Genomic DNA, 22809 nt, shown 5'->3' on the forward strand with positions numbered 1-22809 from the left:
CGTACCCCCACCATTTACTTCCTCCCCAAAATCCACAAACCCAACAACCCTGGCCACCCCATCGTCTCCGCCTGTAACTGCCCCACGGAGCTCATCTCTAAATACCTCGACCGTGTCCTTGCCCCCCTAGTGGCATCTCTTCCCTCCCACATCCACGATACCAACCATGCTCTCTGGCTTTTCAACTCTTTCTCCTTTCCTCCCGGCTCCTCCAAAATCCTTTTTACTATGGACATTCAGAGCCTCTATACCGTTATCCCTCACCACGAAGGACTGCAGGCACTTCAACACTTTCTTGACCTCCGCTCCAACCCTGAACCTGACACCTCCACACTCATTCGTCTGGCCGAACTTGTCCTTACTCTTAACTGCTTCTCGTTCACGGGCGAGTTCTACCATCAGGTCTCGGAAGTGGCCATGGGAACGCGAATGGGCCCCAACTATGCGAACCTGTTCGTTGGCTATGTTGAGGCCCAAATATTCTCTAATTTCACTGGTCCCACTCCTGAACTATATGGTCGTTACATTGACGACATTATCGGTGCCACCTCACTCTCCCGTGAACATCTAGATTCCTTCCTCTCTTTTGTTCAATCTTTCCATCCAGCCCTCCACTTCACTTCCACTATCTCCTACACCTCTGTCTCCTTCCTCGACATTTCGGTTAGCATTTTTCACTCCACTCTTACCACCTCCATTCACTACAAACACACAGACTCACACTCTTACCTCAACTTCTCTTCCTCCCACCCAGAACACACCAAGCTTTCCATCCCCTATTCCCAATTCCTCCGTCGACGTAGGCTCTGTAGTGACGACCATGACTTTGAGACTCAGTCTCAACGTATGGCTCACCACTTCATCCTACGTGGATACCCCCTCACCACTATCCACACCACCCTTGCCAGAGCACGTTCCGTGGACCGTGTATCTGCTCTCTCTCTCTCCCCGAACCCACCCTGTAGTCTACCGCCTCCCTTTTCCCCTCACTTACCACCCCACGACCCTACCTCTCCAACGCACCATTCTTCGAGCTTTCCGTCATCTCCAGTCCGACCCGTCCACTTCACACCTCTTCCCTAACCGACCCCTCCCCTCTTTCAAACGAGCCCATAACCTTCGAGACCTTTTGGTCCATAGCTCCTTCCCTGACCCTACCTCCCAACCTGGCTCGTTCCCCTGCTCCCGCCCACGTTGCCGCACTTGCCCTTACCTCTCCAACACCACCCTCCTCACTGGCACCCATCATCGACCCTTTCGCATCATCAACTCCTTCACCTGCACCTCCAGCAATATTATCTATTGCGTCTCTTGCTCTCTCTGCCATTCCCTGTACATTGGACAAACGGGACGCCGCTTGGCTGACCGGTTCGCGGAACACCTTCGTGACATCCACCTTGCGAACGACACACCGGTCTCACGCCATTTCCGCTCCACCGGTCACTCCTTGCAACACCTGTCTGTGTTCGGTTTGTCCTTACACAGAGGCCATCCGGATTCCCGTTTGCGCCGTGAACAGGAATTAATCTTCTCTCTTCGCTCTTATATGCCATTTGGTCTCAACTCGCCCCCCTCCCCCTCCTCATCTAACCTCCCCCCCGACCCCTACTTCTCTTCAGTCCTTCATCCTTTCACCCCTACTTCTCTTCCCTTCTTCCCTCTTTCTCCCTCCCTCCTTCTTCCCTCTTCCCCTTCCCTCTGCTCCCTCACTCCCCTTCTCTCTCTCTCCCCCTCCCCCTCTCCCTCTATCCTCCCTCCTTCCTTCTCCCCCTCTTCTCCCCTTTCCTTCTTCCCCCTCCCCCTTACCCCCTTCTTCTCCTCTCTCTACACTATACCATACGACTTTACACATCACATCATATATACATACACATGTCTAGACCTCTCATACGCACTAATACTCTCTCATACACACACACACACTCTTCTCACACACACACACACACACACACTCTTATGTTTGAGCGGGGGTCATTCAACCCTATTATCCCCCCTAATTTCGCTCTTGCGTCTCATGTTTGATCTTTGACTTCTGGCCGAAATCAGATCGCCATGTTGATTCGCTAGCTTTTGCACGCATATTTTTTCTCTCCTTCTTTCTGTGTTTTTTTCTCTGTGTATCTTTCTGTTGAAGAGCGTAGGCTCGAAACGTTAAAGACTTGTTTCATTTATATTTCCTGAGCGCCATACTAATACAATTGTTTGTCTGTATTCCACCTGCCTTCGTCTTTTGTTTATTTCCGTAAACCTGCCTTCGTCTTTTGTCTATTTTCATAAAGCTTACCGTTATATATGTGTGTATGTATATATATATATATATATGTGTGTGTGTATGCGTGTATATATATATATATTTTATATAGCTTTCATAACGTATATAAGAATAGTGTAGTGTGTGTGGTGGTGGTGGTGTGTGTGTGTGTGTCAGTGTGCACTCATGCAAATGTGAGTGAATAGGATATGTAGTCATGGTTGACTTGGCCGACAGAAGTACTGTGGTAAAGAGTAGTCACCAGCAGCAGCAGCATATAGGTGGTGGTGGTGGTGGCGAAGGAGAGGGGCAGATCAAGCCAGAAGTCAGAACTGGGAACAATATGATCAAGAGGAGACAACTAACAGTACAAATGACGTAAACTAGGTTAGTGTCAAGGACAAACAGGTGGAATAAGTAAGACGCTCTTACTTCATCTGACAACAGATTTCCCACAGATAGATATACAGGTACACACACACACCACACACGAATTTCCTTCAACTCTCTTCAAGTGCATAAAAGCCGAAATTGATGTGTAACAAACAGAGATTAGTTAGCGATGCAAAGAGGACCTCACACCCATGCACATTTACGTGTGCATGTATGTGTATTATATATCACAATTCTGCTTAGCGCTATAGAAATGCCAAAAACCAACTGTGAGAACTCATTATACTTATGCTTAATGATTAATTATGTAACTCTCGTTCTTTTGTCATTATTGATATATAAACATATATATATATATAAACACACACACACACACATATATATATATATATATATATATATAGTAACGAAAGGGGAGGAGAAGAATTTCAATTATCCTCCACATGGTGAGTTGTGATACAAAATATATATATAAAATAGAAGAAGGAAAATGCACACAGTTCACATAGTTTTAATATATTTTATAAGTGAAAGTGTATTGTGTTTGTCAACAGGTTTTGCTTTCGCTCGTCAGTATATTGTCAATGTATCATATACCCAAAAAGCAGCACACTCTAAAACATAAAGTAGTAATGTATTTATGTAGTTAAGTCTATGTCTGGTCACTATATGACTGGACATAGATTTAACTGCATATATATATATATATATATATATATATATATAAATATATATATATATATATATTGTTGTATTTAGGAATGGTAATTTTGCCAGTTTAGCCAATAAAAACACACGCACTATATATTTGGTGTTACTTTGCTTCAGTGTTATTTATTTTTTACATTAATCTTAATCTTAATCTTATGGCCGAAATAAGATTAAGATTAATGTAAAAAATAAATAAGACTAAAGCAAAGTAACACCAAATATATAGTGCGTGTGTTTTTATTGGCTAAACTGGCAAAATGACCATTCCTAAATACAACAATATCTGTTTCAACACACGACTTCACATAAAAAATCTTGCACAACAAATATTTAAACGTATATATATATATATATAATATATATATATATATATATATATATATATATATACATATATATATATCATCATCATCATCATCATCATCATCATCATCGTTTAGCGTCCGTTTTCCATGCTAGCATGGGTTGGACGGTTATATAATCATCTTATAATCATCTCATAATAATGACTTTTATTACTACCTCAGTCCATCTAAATGTATATATCTGTCATTACCTTTCATAAAAAGCCTTTTTTATTTGCAATGTGTATTTTCGTTGATTTTTTCATATTTTAATAGAATTTAATAGAATAACTGTTATTATCAGGCTGGTGATTAGAACATAAATTAACATGAAATTTTGATGCTAGATTTTAATTTAGATCACTTTAATTACCTTATTGTTACCAAATTTCTTATTTCTTTAGTGCCCACAAGGGGCTACACACAGAGGGGACAAACAAGGACAGACAAACGGATTAAGTCGATTATGTCAATCCCAGTGCGTAACTGGTACTTATTGAATTGACCCCAAAAGATGAAGGGCAAAGTCGTCCTTAGCGGAATTTGAACTCAAAACGTAGTAGCAGACGAAATACTGCTAAGCATTTCACCCAGCGTGCTAACGTTTCTGCCAGCTCAACGCCTTGTATTTGTTACCAAATTTCTATTGAAATACGCTATCTTTGTCTCAATTAATTTCGAAAATGGTGAAGAATTTTATAAAATAACTTTGTCAGTCATTATTGAGCTGGTGTTAGTTTGGAATATAAAATTAACATGAAATTTTGATAGAAGGATTTGATTTAGATCACTTTAACCTTTTTGTTACCATATTTCAGTTGACATAACCTGCCTCTCTCTCTCTCTCACAACTGAATTTGAAAATAATGTAGAGTACAGTAAGATAAACTTTTTTATTATTAGGCTGGTGTTTAGAACATAAATCATCATGAAATTTTAATTTAGATCACTTAAAACAAATTCTGTATTGTAAAACCAGGGCACTCTCTGGCAAGCTAGAACCAAAAGGGTTTTAACACCTAAACATAAACACAAATATATATATTTCTTTACTACCCACAAGGGGTTAAACACAGAGGGGACAAACAAGGACAGACAAACGGATTAAGTCGATTACATCGACCCCAGTGCGTAACTGGTACTTAATTTATCAACCCCGAAAGGATGAAAGGCAAAGTTGACCTCAGCAGAACTTGAACTAGGAACGTAACGACAGACGAAATATGGCAATGCATTTCGCCCGGTGTGCTAATGTTTCTGCCAGCTCACCGCCTTATAAACACAAATATATAGACAGACATACTCAGGTATACATTGATTAAGTGATATGAATCATTAACCAATACAGAACCTATGCAAGATGAAATAACAGCTGGTAGAATGAAACGCTTACTTATTCTGCAGTCTGGTCCAGCAAAGCCTTTGCTACAGTCACACAAGTACCAATTTACACCATCAATACACTGAGCACCATTGTAACTGAAATGGAAAAACAACAACAACAATAATAATAATAATAATCCTTTCTACTAAAGGCACAAGGCCTGAAATTTGCAGGGAGGGGACTAGTTGATTACACTGATCCCAGTACTTAATTTATCAAGGATGAAAGGCAAAAGGTGACCTTGGCAGAATTTGACCGCAGAATATAAAATGGATGAAATGCCGTTAAGCATTTTACCAGGCATGCCAATGATTCTGCCAGTTCACCACCTTAGCAGTGGTAATAATTTGGTAGAAAGCCAGTAATTTTAGTTTAGAAGATAAGTCAATTATATCAACCCCAGTGATCAACTGGTACTTATTTCAATGATCCTGAAAGGATGAAAGGCAAAGTCAACCTCAGTGGAATTTGAATAATAATAATAATAATAATAATACTAATAATAATAATATTAATAATAATAATAATAATGATTCAGTACCAGACAGTGGCTCTCATGGCATGCCCTGATGCAGTACCAAGCAGTGGTTCTCGTGGCTTCTGATCTTAACTGATTGGAAGTGTTATCATGTACATTGTTTTGTCTTGGTATAAAAGATGAGCTACAGCAAATATTCTGCTCAATACCACAGATTTGCTTGTCAGTTGTTTGACCTTAACCAGTTAAGAATGTCCCTTAGTGGCTGACGATATGTGCATCTCTGATCACAAGCAGAAGTAGTGGAGGAGCATCATAGCCATGTGATGAGAGGAATTTTTTGGGGTTTGAATAATTCACCTCTGGAAACATGGGTGTTTCGTTCAACATCCTTAAACAACTCTTATTCAGGGACCTTTTGAGCGGGATGGGTTACTCGACCAGAAGAAAATTCTAACTGGGCCCCACTTGCAAGGTCATGCACTGTTTATCTTGATATGAGATCACCCTGTCGCGCACATATTGTTGCGATGCATGTGCCTAGTGTACCCTTATCGGATGGGTAGTCATGATGGGTATTCTGGGCTTTGTATATTTTACCCCAGTGTCACTTAGATGGCATGCACTGCTCTCTCACTCAATAATAATAATAATATAATAATAATAATAATAATAATAATAATAATAATAATAATAATATGGCATAGTTACCAAGGAAACGGGTAGCAATCATTAATGTTCTGCTCACAGACATTGCCTTCAAATCCCTCCTTACAAAAACAAGTGAAGCTGTCGCCAGAATTGACACAGGTTCCTCCATTCTGACAAGGGTTTGAATCACAGCTGTGCCAAGAAGCTTTGAAAGAAAATTTTAAATAATTTTTTAACAAAAACAAAAAATTAAAATTCAATATTGTTTAACATTTTGTGTCTATATTTTTAACAAATATGCTTGGGCCATTTATTTCAAAAGATTTTCTTAAATAGTCAAGAATTTGGAAGGAATTTAGTAACTTAAGAAAGAGTTTCCAAAAAGTTTTCCTTATTGTTGTAGTAACTAGTATCTCATTAGTATTAATTGCAACCCTACATTGTTGTTGTTTGTCCCTTCTTGAGCCATACCTGGCTCATAAGGGCCGGTTTCCCAGTTTCATTGGTATATAGGTTCCCCACCTGGATGGGACACCGATTTATCACAGGTGAGCTGCTAGATGCAGGAGGAAAAAATGAGAGAAAGTTGTAGCGGAAGAGTCAGCAGAAGTTTGCCGTTACTTTCTGCCAGAGCCACATGGAACTTAAGTGTTTCGCTCATAAACACACACATCACCTAGTCTGAGATTCGAACCCATGATCCCTCGACCATGAGTCCACTGCTCTAACCACTAGGCCATGTGCCTCCACACACCCTATATGGGAGTAATTAACTCTTCTGTTACCATATTTCTGTTGAAATACACTGTCTTTGTTTCAATCAATGATGAACACACTGTATATTCACAACAGTGAAGGGTTTTGTAACAGGAAGGGCTTCTGGCTGTGATGCCCCAACAAATGCTAGTATGGTAAAATGGATACAAAAAAAACCAGAATAAATTTTTATATCAATTAATACCTAATCTGTAAATAATGCACAAGATTAATATTTTGTATTTTAACATTAATCTTTCCTTATGTAATTTATCATTTTCAACATCATAGTGACTAGAAACAAGGAAAATATTACAAATTAGTTAAAAATACATATACATACATACATATATATATATATATATATATATATATATATAGAGAGAGAGAGAGAGAGAGAGAGAGAGATAGATAGATAGATAGATAGATTCTTATCAATATTTAGCAAAAGCAACAGAATGACTCAAGATCCGAGTGTTTCATGCATTAGCATTTATCAAATGCACGAAACTCACAAACCTTGAATTACTCTCTTGCTTCTGCTAAAAATATTAATATATTCATATTTTGAGTTCTATTTTTCCTGTTTTCATCACCATATCTCTCTCATATATGTTAATAATAACAATAATCCTTGGGTGGAATTTGTAAACATTTAATGCATCGCTACATATGCTTCCACAAATTCCACCTGAAGAAATGAACCAATGGCAATGATCAACTGGATGTTCACGGATACTACAGACTACACTGTAATTATCGCAGGATTACAGACTACGATCTTAAGAGACATGTAATTTGTGAAAACACATGTAGCGATATAAATAAATGTTTATAAATTTCGTCCAAGGATTATTTTTGATATTATAATTTACATGTATCCCACATTATAACTTGATACAACTTGATGCAACCTTGAAAAACTAGTTCACCAGTCAGCATCATTTGACTGTGGCTGGCATAATGGAATGGGAGCTTTATATGCATGTGCAAAATGTTTCCCATAAACAAATTTAAAAAATGTATGTATGTGTATATTTATATATATATACACACACACACACACACACACACACACATATATATATATATATATATATATATACACACACACATATATATATATAAGAAGGTTTGGAGGTGATATAAAGGCATTATATATTAGAAGAAATAAGGTACTCAGAAATCTGGATGGTTTTACATTTACATGTAAAACCATCCACATTTCTGAGTACCTTATTTCTTCTAATATATATATATATATATATACATACACACACAAAAAAAAATGTGTATGTATATATACTTCTGCATATGTGTGTGTAAGTATTTCTTCTTGAGTGAAATGTTCTGACTTTTTTTTTTTTACAGTAATGCAACGAATTAGTAAAAAAACTGCAGTCATGTCAATTTGCTTAATTACCTATTTGACAGGTATCGCCATAGAATCCATCTGGACAGAGACATTGAAATGATGCGCCACGATCCTGACAAGTTCCTCCGTTGGAACATGTAAAACAATCACAGACTCACTTCTGTAAAATAACAAAGAAAGAACAAAAATATTCAATAGTAGTAGTAGCAGCAGCAGCAGTAGTAGTAGTAGTAGTAGTAATAACAACAATAACAGTTGGAGAAGGGGACTAGTCGATTACATGGACGCCAGTGTTTCACTGACCCTTATTTCATCTACCCTGAAAGAATGAATGGCAAAGTTGACCTCGGCAGAATTTGAACTTAGAACACAAAAATGGATGAAATGCTGCCAAGCATTTTGTCTGACACGCTAATAATAATAATAATAATAATTAATAACAATCATAAACTTCAAATGCAAAAGAGTATAATTTCACCATATAAGACATGTACCGTTTTCATTTTATTTCCTTTTGCAGTGAAGTATATCTCAAAGACCATCACAGTAATCTCTTTGCACAAGCACCATTAATGAGATTTCTGTGAAAATCTCTTAAATCTTTTATTTCTAAAAAGTTCTATGCATCAAAGACAAATAGATTCTTCTCACAGGCTTCAGAAATATTTAATCCTTCATTTTTCAGTGTGTGTGTATCTGCGTGTATAAATATATATATACATATACATACACACATACATACAAACAAAAAGCATAAAGACACACACGACAGGCTTTTTTCAGTTTCCATCTACCAAATCCACTCACAAGGCTTTAGTCAGCCCAAAGGTATTGTAGAAGATTCTTCTCCAAGGTGCCACACAGTGGGACTGAAACTGGAACCAAGTGGTTGGGAAGCAAGCTTCTTACTGCATGGCCATGTCTGTACCTAAAGCCACTATTTTTAGAATGATAATGCAAGAATGGTATGAGATGTCAGATTTGGCTGGTTTGAATTTAAAACGAGTAGAATATTTGGGTTGGATATGACTCATTTAAATGCTACTAACTCATGTAGAGATTGCAACATTGAACAGTAATATCTATTAATTAATCATTAAACTAATTAAACCATGTTAAATTAGTTCTTGCTTCCCAACCACATGGTTCTGGGATCAGTCCTATGTGGCACCTTGGGAAAGTGTTTTCTACTATAGCCTCGGGCTGACCAAAGCCTTGTAAGTGGATTTGGTAGATGGAAACTGAAAGAAGCCCATCACATATGTGTGTGTGTGTGTATGTGTGTATGTATGTATGTATGTATGTATGTATGTATGTATGTATGTATATATCTGTCTGTATCTTTGTGGTTGCATTTGTCCCCCACCACTGCTTGATAACCCCAGCGTTGGCATACTTACCTGCCCCGTAATTTCGCAGTTCAGCAAAACAGAGACTAGTAGAATAAGTACAAGGCTTAAAAAAAAGTCCTGGGGTCAATTTCTATTACTAAAACCCTTTAAGGCGGTGCTCCAGCATGGTTGCAGTCAAATGACTGAAATGAGTAAAAGAAACAAAAAAATAATAGAATAATCTCTTACTTGAATTGCATGTTTTCCCTTTCCATCCTTTGGGACACACAGCAGAAACCGTTTATTCTGTCAGTGCAGATGCCATGATTTTGGCAAGGATTTGGACTACAATCATTGGTGTCTGGAAATATTTCAAGACAAAAACATATATATAAATATATTATAATAAATATCTCAAGACAAAAATATATAAATAATACATATATATATATATATAATATATATATATATATATCTTTAAAATTTTGGAATAATGTTACTTGATAAGGTGCATATAACTCAGAGGTCTACAAGTATCTACAGTTTGAGCAACTATTTCTCTGATTTGTGGGGTCGAACAAGAAAGAGATGGTTGGATAATGTCCATAATCTCAATCAGTCACATTTGGGAATCCAGCTGGAGAGTCTAATGATGGTTGCTTCTCATAGGACCCTATGAAGAAAGAGGTACTTGAGGACTCTACTTCCATGACCCATCCAGTAATAGTGGGTGAAGAAAACAGATGGCTGGACAGATGATTTAATTGGAAATTTTTCTTATCCTTCCTTTTTCTCAGATGGTAATGTGTTATCTGAGGAAATTTGGATGCTACTTTTGTAGCATGTAGTGACTCCCTTATCGGCTTGAAAGAGAAATATGATTCTTACACCACAGAAAAGCTTCTTTCAAACTGGAAGGGGTTTGCATGGTTAAGCGTAACCTCTAAACTGCAGAACAACACTTTAGATGTTACACGGCAGCCATTATTACAAATGTTTTAATTTGTTTTATCCAAATTATTAAAATTTAGATTTACATAATGAATTTATATTCTTAATTTTTATGATTAGTCTATAAAATTGTATTATTTTTATAATTATTGAGTTATCAGATAAATTTGCTTTCTTTCTTTCTATTTGGTACTTCAGTTTGAAAAGAAGTAAAACTTTATCCAAAAGTTGTAGAAGAATAGAGCTCCACAAAAACAAAAAACAATAAAAATATTTTTCGTGTTAATTCAAATAACATTGGAAAGAAAGGATTAAGATAAATGGGACAAAAAAAAAAAGTAACTAATTTATCTGATAATCCAATCTTTTTTATTCTAAAAAATAATTCTTTCTATTAAAGGCACAAGGCCTGAAATTTTGTTCAACTCCAGTGTTTAAGTGGTTCTTATTTTATCAACCCCAAAATGATGGATGTAAGGTAAAATTGACCTCGGCAGAATTTGAACTCAGAATGTAAAGATGGATGAAATTCCACTGAGCATTTTGCCCAGCATGCTAATGATTCTGCCAGCCAAAAATAATATAAAAATAATAAATAATAAATCATAAAAAAAAAAGTGTTACTCACTGCGGCTACAGCTACTACCTTCCCATCCCGGTGCACAAACACACCGGTAAGATTGTACTCCATCAATGCAAGTCCCATGGTTACGACATGGATTTTGCAAGCAGTCATTTATGTCTGAAATTAGAAAATAGAAACGGAAATAGAGAAATGTTTGGAATTTTGAATGGTTGGGTAGGTGGGCCTTCCTTTTGTAGATAACAGATGTGGGTTCTGAAATTTTTTGCTGAATACAATCTGCACAGGTGATTTTCTAATAGTGCTCCAATATTTGTGCTGCACATTAAGTTCACACTTTCCCTCCATCCCCCTCAATCAAATTGGTGTTGTTTGTACAGGTGCTTGGTGTGGTGTGCCACATGTCAGATGTCAAAGTAATTGCAAAACAAAACGAAAAAAATACCCCCTCCTCAAGAACACAGAGGCGCTGCCCAGTCTGGGAATCAAAACCACACACACACAAAAGCATGCATGCATACACACAAACACAAGTTTCTCCTGAAAGCCTATTTAAGTCTCGTCAAGCCATTAGGTAAGACTCAGGTAAAAAGTGTTTTGCAAGAAATCTAACTCCACTTTTCAGAACAGGGCTTCCTTATCAATGAATATTCAATTTTTATTGTTATATTTCGGAATGCAAATTTTGCCAGTTTAGCCAATAAAAACACACACACTATATATTTGGTGTTACTTTGCTTCAGTGTTATTTATTTTTTACATTAATCTTAATCTTATTTTGGCCAGAGTTCTTTCGTCACACTCCTGTGATGCGGTCACAGGAGTGTGACGAAAGAACTCTGACCGAAATAAGATTAAGATTAAAGTAAAAAATAAATATCACTGAAGCAAAATAACACCAAATATATAGTGCGTGTGTTTTTATTGGCTAAACTAGCAAAATGACCATTCCGAAATATAACAATATCTGTTTCAACACACGATTTCACATAAAAAATCTTGCACAACAAATATATAAACGTATTATTCAATTTTTAGTTAAAAGACAAAAAAAAAAAAAACTACTTTAAAATGAGAGAGAAAGAGAGAGGGGAGAGAAAGATATATATATATATATATGTATATGTATACACACAAACAAGGACAGACAAAGGGATTAAGTCAATTACATCGACTCCAGTGTGTAACTGGTACTTATTTAATCGACCCCACCACCACCACTACCCATGAAAGGCAAAGTCAACCTCGGCGGAATTTGAACTCAGCTTGCCGCCTTCACAAACACAACTTGCACACATGTCAGGTTTCTTTCAGTTTCCACGTACCAAATCCATTGAGAAGGCTTTGGTTGGCTCAGGATTATTATAGAAGGTACTTGCCCAAGGTACCATGTAGTGGGACTGAACCATAGGCTGCATTGTTGAGCTTTACACATGTTATACACACTGAACAAGGCCCATAACTCTGTTAGCTCCGACTGCTTGAAAGACAAAGATTTATCTTGCTACTTCACCACTAAATGGCTTAATCATAGCAAAAACATTCAGTTGTGGAAAACAACTGTTTGGACAAATAAACTATTACATATAAATCTATGCAACAAACAATGTGAAGACATAAACCAGCAAATAAAGAAAAAAAGAAAAAAAAAAGAAATATTTAAAAAATTCTGATGTCTTACTTTCATGACAATATGTTCCCTGGTAGCCTGACTGGCATTCACATACAAAACGACTTCCAGCCTGGCTTCGACAAATTCCATGTTTACCACAGATGTTGGATGATATTGAACGCACCTCCCCACTAGTTCGGTTGGACGGAACAGTTATGGTACATTGGTCAATAACTGTTGATAAACAGGTGAACAAGAAATAATAATTTTTGAAATGACCGGTTTTTAAAGTTTTATTTGAACCATCAATCAGCACCACCATGTTTCTTACTGCCACCACCAACACCACAAAGTTACTAAGTATTTTTATAAAATTTTCTGAACCTAACACACACACACACACACACACACACACTCACTCACACACACATACACACACACTCACACACACACACACACACACACACACAAGAAAGATGACAAAGGAATAAATGATAATCTTATGAAATACAATAGCTTACAGCTGTTTCTACTACAGTGGAAAGATTAGACGAGTGTTTGAATAATGCATCATAGCTTCATCAGAGCCTTGAATATGAAGTACAATATATTTGGGGAAAAAAATGGTTGGCTTTTAAATGGGAAACCATGACCTGAATGGAAGATAATGGCAAGTAGAAGAAATGGACAAACTTGAAGCTAACCTTCACAAGAACCATTTGGACAAATTTTCTTCTTTTTTTCACAAGTTTTTCCTTCAAAACCAGGCTGACAATGGCAGTAGAAATCTCCTCGCATATCATAACATGTAGAACCAGATCTGCAAGGGTTTTGTTGGCACAAATTGATAGCAATCTAGTAATAGAAATAAAGTAATATTGTATGAATTCATTTTGGTTTTTAAAGAATTTATATTTACAAAGAATAGCATTATTTGGTTTAGAAATAAAAAAAAAACAGAAGTAAATAATCAAAGACACTCATTACAACAGAAAAATATCCACAGATTCTAAAATTATATCCTTAATCTTTACCATATTTCAATTGAAATACACTGCTTTTCATTTTAATTGATTTTGAAGATAAAGAATTTAATAAAATAACTTTCTTATTATCAAGTTGGAGTTTGGAACATAACATGATATTTTGATAGGTTTTTATCTAGATCACTTTAAGCCTTTTGTTACCATATTTGTTGAAATATCGTGTTATTATTTCAATTAATTATGAAAATAATGAAGAATTTTATAAATTAACTTTGTCATTATCAAGTTGGTGTTTGGAACATAAATTAAAGACAAAATTTTGATAGAAGGAACTTTTAACTTAGATGACTTTAAAACAAGGATGTTGTCTCATAGAAACAGAGCTGATCTCAAGCAGGTCGATATCAAAAGAGTTAATGATGAAGTGAATTAGACAGATTTCTGTAATAATCTTTTTCAAGCAAATTCTTATCAATCTTCATTAGTTTAGATCCCTCTAATTTAAGATCCCCACAAGTCTCCAGCTCTCTCTTTCGTATTTTCCATTCTTCCTATTCTTCAATTTCTTCAATAAATCAAGATATGCCTCTTGTTGTGTCTACGGAGAGACATTATGCAAATATAATTAACACATGCACTGGTCCTGTTCAATAGGTTGCAGGTAGCAATGAAAGATTCTTTCACAAACAAAGACAAAACAAATTAAGTAATCAATTAGTTAGTTGGTTATTTAACCAATTGACAAATGAAGGAATGAAACTGAACCAGTGTTTGTGTTAATTATATTGGCAAAATGGCTCCCCTTAGACACAATAAAATTTGTTTCAATACATGAATTCAAATAACAGATCTTACAAACCAGATACAAAAATCAAGATGCTTTCTTTTAACAATTCATTGAGATCTTTATTGAACATTTCTGGTGAGGCTTGACACAAACTAAGATGAATGTCCATGAAACAACAACAGCTGCTGCCATGACCACCACCATCACTCATGGCTGAGCGCTTGTGTGTATAAAGGTACAAGAAGATTGTTTGTGAGTAGACTAGAGTTAGAAGATGGCACCTACCTGACACTGCAAACCAACATAGCCTGAGGGACACTCACACCTGAAGCCATCGTTAAGGTCGTGACATACACCTCCATTTAGACAAGGTAGGCTATGGCACCCATTTATCGCTGCATCACAGTGCCGCCCTGTAAAGCCTGGTCTGCACTGACAACGGTAATCATTCACAAGGTTCTACAAACAACAACAACGTTACACATATAGATACATATATACATTTATAAATACATATATACATACATACAGACATACAATTAGTGGCAATTGAATTTTTGCTTTTTGATTTTATATTGCAGATAGCCACCTAGCCACCTTCATTATCATATATAAATATATAGCTATCTATCTATATCTATCTATATATATATATATATATATATATGTAAATGCAGCTTCAATAATGGACAGAGTCAACATCCATTGACAAGGATGCAAAAGTAATGAAAATTTTGGAAGAAAAAATATAATGAGTGGAAATGGAACCAGTGAGTGTGTTTTAAGCCATTAAGACAATATGACTCTCCCCAGATGCAACAAAATTTGTTTCAATGCATGAATTTACATGAAGAATCTTGCAAACCAGATACAAAAACAATATATATATATATATATAAGCTGTCCTTCTTATCACTTTATGGTCAAACAGGAAATGTGGGACCTGCTTCTATTTATTTACTTTTTTATTTTGTTTAGCCAGGTAAACTGGAACAAAGAGACTGACACTCATTCATGAAGGGTACATTAGAAGAGGTTTGAACTCATGCCCATGTGGTCAACAGTCCAGCCCAATAAGCCTCACTGTTATTGATGCAATGAAGAAGCCACAATGCAGTTGCTTCTTGAACTGCTAGAAACAGCAGCAAAATCTCAACCTACTCTTGGATGCCCCTAGAAAAAAAAAACTCGACAGAATAGTCCCAGTTGGAAAGCCTTACATCATGCATGACTGTTTAGGTGACCACCCTGAGTTAAACACCAATGACAGCCACAGTCACTGTGCTGAGCATTAAATATGAAACAAAAAATTTTTTAAATTTAAAAAATAAAAATGCCAAGATGTAAACTCACAACGCATGTAGCACCATTGTGACACTGACCAACACAATCAATGATGTCTGCAAGAGAAGAAACAGTTGAGAGAATATTAGAAAGCTTATTCCATATGTGGTCATCTGGCCTAAAAGAGCAAGAAATGACAACGGAAGAGAATTTATCATTATCATCATCATCATCACAAGCAAAAAAAAAGAAAGAAAAAAGAAAAAAGCAAAACGAAAAAAAACAACTTAGATTTATTAGAAATATACTTTATAAGGTAACATTGGAAAATAATGGGAACTAATACATTGATTAATTTACCACCAAAAATCTTAATTAGAAATGCAGATTAAATAATTAATTAAGATTCTGTTTTCACAAACAAGTATTTAAATACTTATGTATGTACAACTCCAGTGCATAAGTACAACTGCTCTTTCTCTCTCTCTTTCATTCTCATAGTCAGCCCCTCTCCCTCCCTCCCTCTCTCTCTCTCACACTACACACACACATGTATACAAACACTCATGCACACACATACATACAGTCGCACACGCACAAACACACTCGCATGCACACATGCTCACACACACAAATAGACACGGACACATAAATATACTCACACACATGTACACACATGCAAGTACCCCCCCATACACACAAGTGTACAAAAAAAAAAAGGTTATTAGCTTTGGATAATACTCCTAAGATGAAACAGTCCAAGATGTATACTTACTCATATCACAGTTTTTCCCAGTCCAACCTGCCTGGCACTGACATTCATAGCTACCTTGAAGATTCCGACAGTAGATTGCATTCACACAGGTGCTGTCTTTGCATTCATCGACATCTAGCTGGCACTGAGCCCCTTGCCAGCCAGGACGACAATGGCATTTGTATCCATTAACTTGATCTTCACACCAGCCATTATTCATGCATGGGTTTGATGCACACTCGTCAATATCTGTTAATTTAGATTAATGCAATAAATATATTCATTTCTTTTTAAACTAAACACAAGGCCCACTCTTGGAGAAGAGGGATACAGCATATTACATATACACACACATCACATATATAATATGTATAATATATATATATACCGGAGTAAACACATAAATGTGAAACAAGGTGGAAAAAAGAGTACTCAAATACCAGTGGTAGAGTAATATGCTTTATTTAAAGCAGCGTCCGACAAACGGGAACGTGAAACTCAGAGTAACAGGTTTTGTTGAATTTTCTGCTGCTTTAAATAATATATATATTATACATATTATATATATAATTATTCAAAATTATAATTTAGGGTATCTAAGAGACACCAGCACACTGGAAATAGCAGTCAAAACTTGACTCTAAAACCACATTAAATGTTCATACATCTTGCTAACTCCCTGTGATTACAGTAAATCCAAGGTCAAAACAAGGTTATTTCCCTTCGAGAATGTAACCTGCACTCCATACGTAATAACAAGCAAAACAACAATAACAATAACAACAAAGCATATTTAGTGATGAGATGAAGTGAGTTCATAATATTATTTACATACCAGTTTCACACAAAGATCCAGTCCAGCCAGGAGCACAAATACAAGACACTCCATTTGCTGCAATTACACATGTGCCACCATTTTCACATGGATTAGTTTCACAGTCACGATCAACTACAAGGAAACAGTAAGCAGATTAAAGTATGTTTATAGATTAAAAACACTCCAGATTATCAAATCCACAAATCCAATGAGATATTAAATCTACCAAACAAATTGTCAAATCCATCCCATAAGTTGTTAAAGCCATTCATCCAACAGTAAGCAGATTAAAGTGTGTTTATAGTTTAAAAACACTCCACAGATTATCAAATCCACAAATCCAGTGAGATATTAAATCTACCAAACAAATTGTCAAATCCATCCCATAAGTTGTTAAAGCCATTCATCCAACAAGCTGCCAAATCCAACCAGTAGTTATTAAATCCCTTATCCATTCCCAACAAATTATTGTCAAATCCACCTCCAAAAATTGTCAACTTTACACCTATAAGTTGTTAAATCTACCCCATCAAATTCATCCCACAAGTTGCTAAATCCACCCCTCTAACAAGTTAAATCCATTCTACAAGTGTTAATCCACCCCTTCAAGTTACAGTAAATTTATCCAATGTGATTTAGCTCAAACTGAAAGCATATGTCATAATTTTTCTATTTCCGTATATTTATAGTCAGAAGAGAAACAATAGCAAACTCTGGTCCCTTTTCAGGGTCCCCAAAACTTGTCGAAAGAAGTTATTCTCAAACTGAAAATCTAGACTAAAAATGTTTACAGCAGAGCAGACCCAGTCAAAGACACCAAAGAACCAGGTGCTGATGGTGCAAAATCAGTCATCAGCTTCAGTTTCTCAGTCCCAGAACAAGAATGGTTCCTCTGAGTGCCTAAGGTGCTGAATATCGCTTGCCAGACCATAGCTGACTTAAAGCTATGGTAGCTTTTCCCAAGGTGCCACACAGTTGATTTGAACTTGGAAAGACGTAGTTGTGAAGTAAATCTTCATAACAACACAGCCATGAACCAGTATTGAAGAATTTCATAAATATTTGAAAATACAAATATATATATAGGCGTAGGAGTGGCTGTGTAGTAAGTAGCTTGCTTACCAACCACATGGTTCTGGGTTTAGTCCCCACTGTGTGGCACCTTGAGCAAGTGTCTTCAACTATAGCCTCGGGCTGACCAAAGCCTTGTGAGTAGATTTGGTAGACGGAAACTGAAAGAAGCCTGTCGTATATATGTATGCATATATATATATATATATATATATATATATATATATATATATATATATTATTGGTGAATTGAAGAAATGGAGTTGAACGAAGATTGAACAGAAATCGTTTTATTGCATTCTACATGTGTTTCGAAAGGCACAATTTACCAAATTCCGATTGAATAAGGAGACCATATTGTGTCTTTCTCTTCAGGAAGAAACTTTTGATTAATCTGCAACAAGATTATTCATCTTTCTATTTCACAAAATATATATATATATATATATATATATATATATATATTTGTGTGTGTGTTTGTCCCCGACCCCAACATCGCTTGACAACCGATGCTGGTGTGTTTATATTCCCGTAAGTTAGCAGTTCAGCATAAGAGACTAGGCTTATAAAGAATAAGTCCTGGGGTCAATTTGCTCGACTAAAGGCGGTGCTCCAGCATGGCCACAGTCAAATGACTGAAACAAGTAAAAGAGTAAAAGAGAGTAATATATATAGCTGCTATTTCTAGTACTTTAAGCAACAATATAGATGCCACACTTGTTTTGATTAAATATGTAATTATTAAATACGTATCAATTAGATATGCATTAATTAGAATGTACTGGTCTGACAGATGCCAACATGGAAAATGGACATTAATGGATGCTGATGCTGATGATGATGCTGATGATGCAATAATTCCTGATAGTAGCACAAGGCTGCACATTTTTAGACAAATATAATCTGAGACTGAATAGAGGCTCTCTTCTAGCACTGCTGCTGCTGCTAATTTTACGGATGCCTAGTAGGGAGTAGGGAAGAATGAAAGGGAAACACACCCCTAGTAATATTTGGACTTGGAATGTTGAGAGAGGAAAATAAATGCTAGTACATGCGTAATTTGACACAGCGTTTTTCTGCAACTCTAAATGAATTCATTAGACACACTAACGAGTAAAACTTACATCAAGGGAGACACTAATTACAAATATTGTAATTGCTTACTTTGATAATATTTAAGACATTTATTCAGTTTTTTTTTCCCTTTTACTTTTTCTTGTTTCACTCATTATTAGACTGTGGCCATGTTGGAGCACGTCCTTGAAGAATCTTTAGTTGAATGAACTGACCCCCAATACTTATTATTTTTCTCTAAAAGCCAGGTACTTATTCTATCATTCACTTTGCTGAACTGCTAAGTTACAGGGATGTAAACACACCAGCACTGGTTGTCAAGCAGTGATGGCAGAAAACACAGGCACAAAGATACACACACACATGTATATATATATATATATATATATATATATATATATACACACACACACACATACATACATACATACATATATATATATATATATATATATATATATATATACACACACACACAATGGGCTTCTCTTAGTTTCCATCTACTAAATCTACTCAAAAGGCTTTGGTTGGCCTGAGGTTATAGAAGAAGACACTTGCCCAAGGTGACACACAACAGGACTGAACCTGGAACCATGCAGTTGGGAAACAAATTTCTTACCACACAGACATGACTGCATCTATAGACAGTCAGGAAAAAAAAAAATTCTGAAGAGATGGACAAGGGAATGCGTAAGACTAATTGCCTTGTTACTTCAGCAAATTACAGGTATTTCTTTTATCAGTTAATTGAAGAGAGAAAAAAAAAAAGAGAGAGAGAGAGACACACACAAACAGTTGTCAGACAGAGTGAAAGCAAAGTAGACATCAATAGAACAGCAAGGGCCAGAAATTAAAAAAAAAAACAAAAGCAAAACCTTGAAGTTGAACATCATCAATAACAACATTTTAACTACCACTTCTCAATATTTGGATGGCTCAGAGAAAATTCAGTGTGACAGATTATCTACAGCTGGATGCCCTTCCTGTCACCAACCTGAGCAAGATAATATTTTCTTATGACTAGACGGTGTTTCCTAGGGCTAAATAACAGTAGCATTCTTCTAAAAAAATAAGTAAAGTAAAAACTGTTGATTTTTAGAATAACATGGTGTTAGATGTAAGACAATAGGACTATGTAAGAGATATAGAGACTACATGAGCAACATGTGGGCAGAGCACAATATTGCAGAGCTAAAGAGGAACTAGTCTACATGTTAACTTCCAAGTATTTTTTTTTAATATTTCCCATCTTCTAAGAATTTATTTTAAGAACAGTATCAATTATTACGTGGCATACAATTTATCAAATTTTCCCCTACATGTGTGTGCATATATATATATATATATATATGAGCATCCTGACAAACAAAATCTTAAATAGGAGAGAGGGGGAAATGCCACCCATGGGCCACCAAGGAACCCTACAGATACCAAGCCCTCCCTATTCACCAAGAGTAACACAACAAGTACTCTTCTCTCCTCCATGCTTCTCAGCCATCAGGTGCCAACTTAGAGTAGGTCTGCTCCCTTTCAACAAATTTTCTGAGGAACAGCACATCCCTGTCAATCAACATCTTTTTCAAATAGAATTTTTTAAAAATTCAACGATGTTCTAAGAGAAGATGCTTGTTGCATCACTCATAAGTTTGTTGGTTCATATGTTTCAGAGTTGGTTATTTTTGTAATTTTTGTTATAATTCGTTAAAAACCACCAGAACATATAGGGCTGGCTAGTTTGTTTGTTGTTCCCATCTCAGAGGTGTAAATTTAAAATCATATAACATACAGAAAATAGCATTACTAAAGCACCACACAGATCTTGTGTTAAGTATTTTCAATACTGCAAAAATAACAACACCAAAACAAACCACAGCACATACCCAAGGCACACAGAGCTGCACTCGGTAGTGCAATGAAAGCATGTGATAAAAATAAGATTACTGGATCATCATCATTGTTTAACATCCACTTTCCATGCTAGGATGGGTTGAACGAATTGACTGAGGACTGGCGAACCAGATGGCTGCACCGATGATAATAATAATAATAATAATAATAATAATAATAATAATAATAATAATAATGATGATAATAATAATAATAATCCTTCTTTTTACTATAGGTACAAGGCCTGAAATTTGTGGGGCAGGGGACTAGAAGATTACATTGACCCCAAGTGTTTCACTGGTACTCAATTTACTGACCCTGAAAGAATGAAAGGCAAAGTTGACCTCTGCAGAATTTGAACTCAGAACGTAAAACCGGACAAAATACTGCTAAGCATTTTTCCCAGCATGCTAATGATTCTGCCAGGTTGCCGCCTTAATAATTATAATAAATAATAATAATAATAATAATATAATAATAATAATAATAATAATAATAATCATCATCATAATAATAATAATAATAATAATAATAATAAATATAAGAAGAAGAAGAAGAAGAAGAAGAAAAAGAAGAAGAAGAAGAAGAGGAAGAAGGAATAATAATAAAGAAAGAATAATAATGAAATGTAAATTGACAAACCTTTATTACAGAGAAGTCCCCCCCAATTCCTAGCACAGTTACATTCCCAAGGTTCTCTACAGGTGCCGTGCATACAGCCTGGATAAAGACTGCATTGATCACAAAGTGGTCCTTGCCAACCATCTGTACAACTGCAAAGAGAAATAAATAAATGCATGAATACATAAATAAATAACACAAACAAAGAATAAAAAAATTGAATTTTAAAAAAAATTCTCAAACATAAACTTTAAAACAGGTATAAATTTTTTATGTATATATATAGATACATACATACACTTGTAGATATGTATTTGCTTGCGTGTGTGTGTGTTGTTAGCAACAGAAGCTTAATTAGTTCAGAATAGCATTCTATATACATGGATATGTTGTAGAAAGCCACAGCACTGTGCTGTTCATATTGAGGAAAGACATCATATAGCCATATAGTGCTAAGAAAGCAATATATACGTAATGTACATAAATCTCTGTCGATTCACCAGAAGTGATAAAATACAGGATTCAATACACAAGTAAAGTATTCTTTAATAATGTGTATGGATGAGGATGTGGAGGCACATGGCCTAGTGGTTAGAGCAGCGGACTCACGGTTGAGGGATCATGGGTTCAAATCTCGGACTGGGCGATGTGAGTGTTTAAGGCAGAAGGTAATGGTGAATTTCTGCTGACTCTTTTGCCACAGCTTTC

The 22809-nt window shown here is 35.9% G+C and overlaps 1 protein-coding gene across 1 annotated transcript in view; it reads right to left on the reverse strand.

Annotated features, from left to right (window-relative positions):
* LOC118767241 (protein jagged-1b-like) overlaps window positions 1-22287 on the reverse strand; it is a 56875-nt gene extending 34588 nt beyond the window's left edge. The window contains 13 exon segments of the mRNA XM_036511537.1: window positions 5093-5178; window positions 6273-6417; window positions 8392-8482; window positions 8485-8503; window positions 9924-10035; window positions 11254-11367; window positions 12890-13054; window positions 13525-13675; window positions 14879-15052; window positions 15947-15993; window positions 16653-16880; window positions 17467-17580; window positions 22123-22287. Of these exon segments, the coding sequence (XP_036367430.1) occupies window positions 5093-5178; window positions 6273-6417; window positions 8392-8482; window positions 8485-8503; window positions 9924-10035; window positions 11254-11367; window positions 12890-13054; window positions 13525-13675; window positions 14879-15052; window positions 15947-15993; window positions 16653-16880; window positions 17467-17580; window positions 22123-22279 (1603 nt within the window). The 5' untranslated portion in view covers window positions 22280-22287.
* Window positions 22288-22809: the final 522 nt, after the last annotated feature.

This window comes from Octopus sinensis, linkage group LG20 (genome assembly GCF_006345805.1).
Source record: "Octopus sinensis linkage group LG20, ASM634580v1, whole genome shotgun sequence".
In the NCBI taxonomy this organism is placed as follows: domain Eukaryota; kingdom Metazoa; phylum Mollusca; class Cephalopoda; order Octopoda; family Octopodidae; genus Octopus; species Octopus sinensis.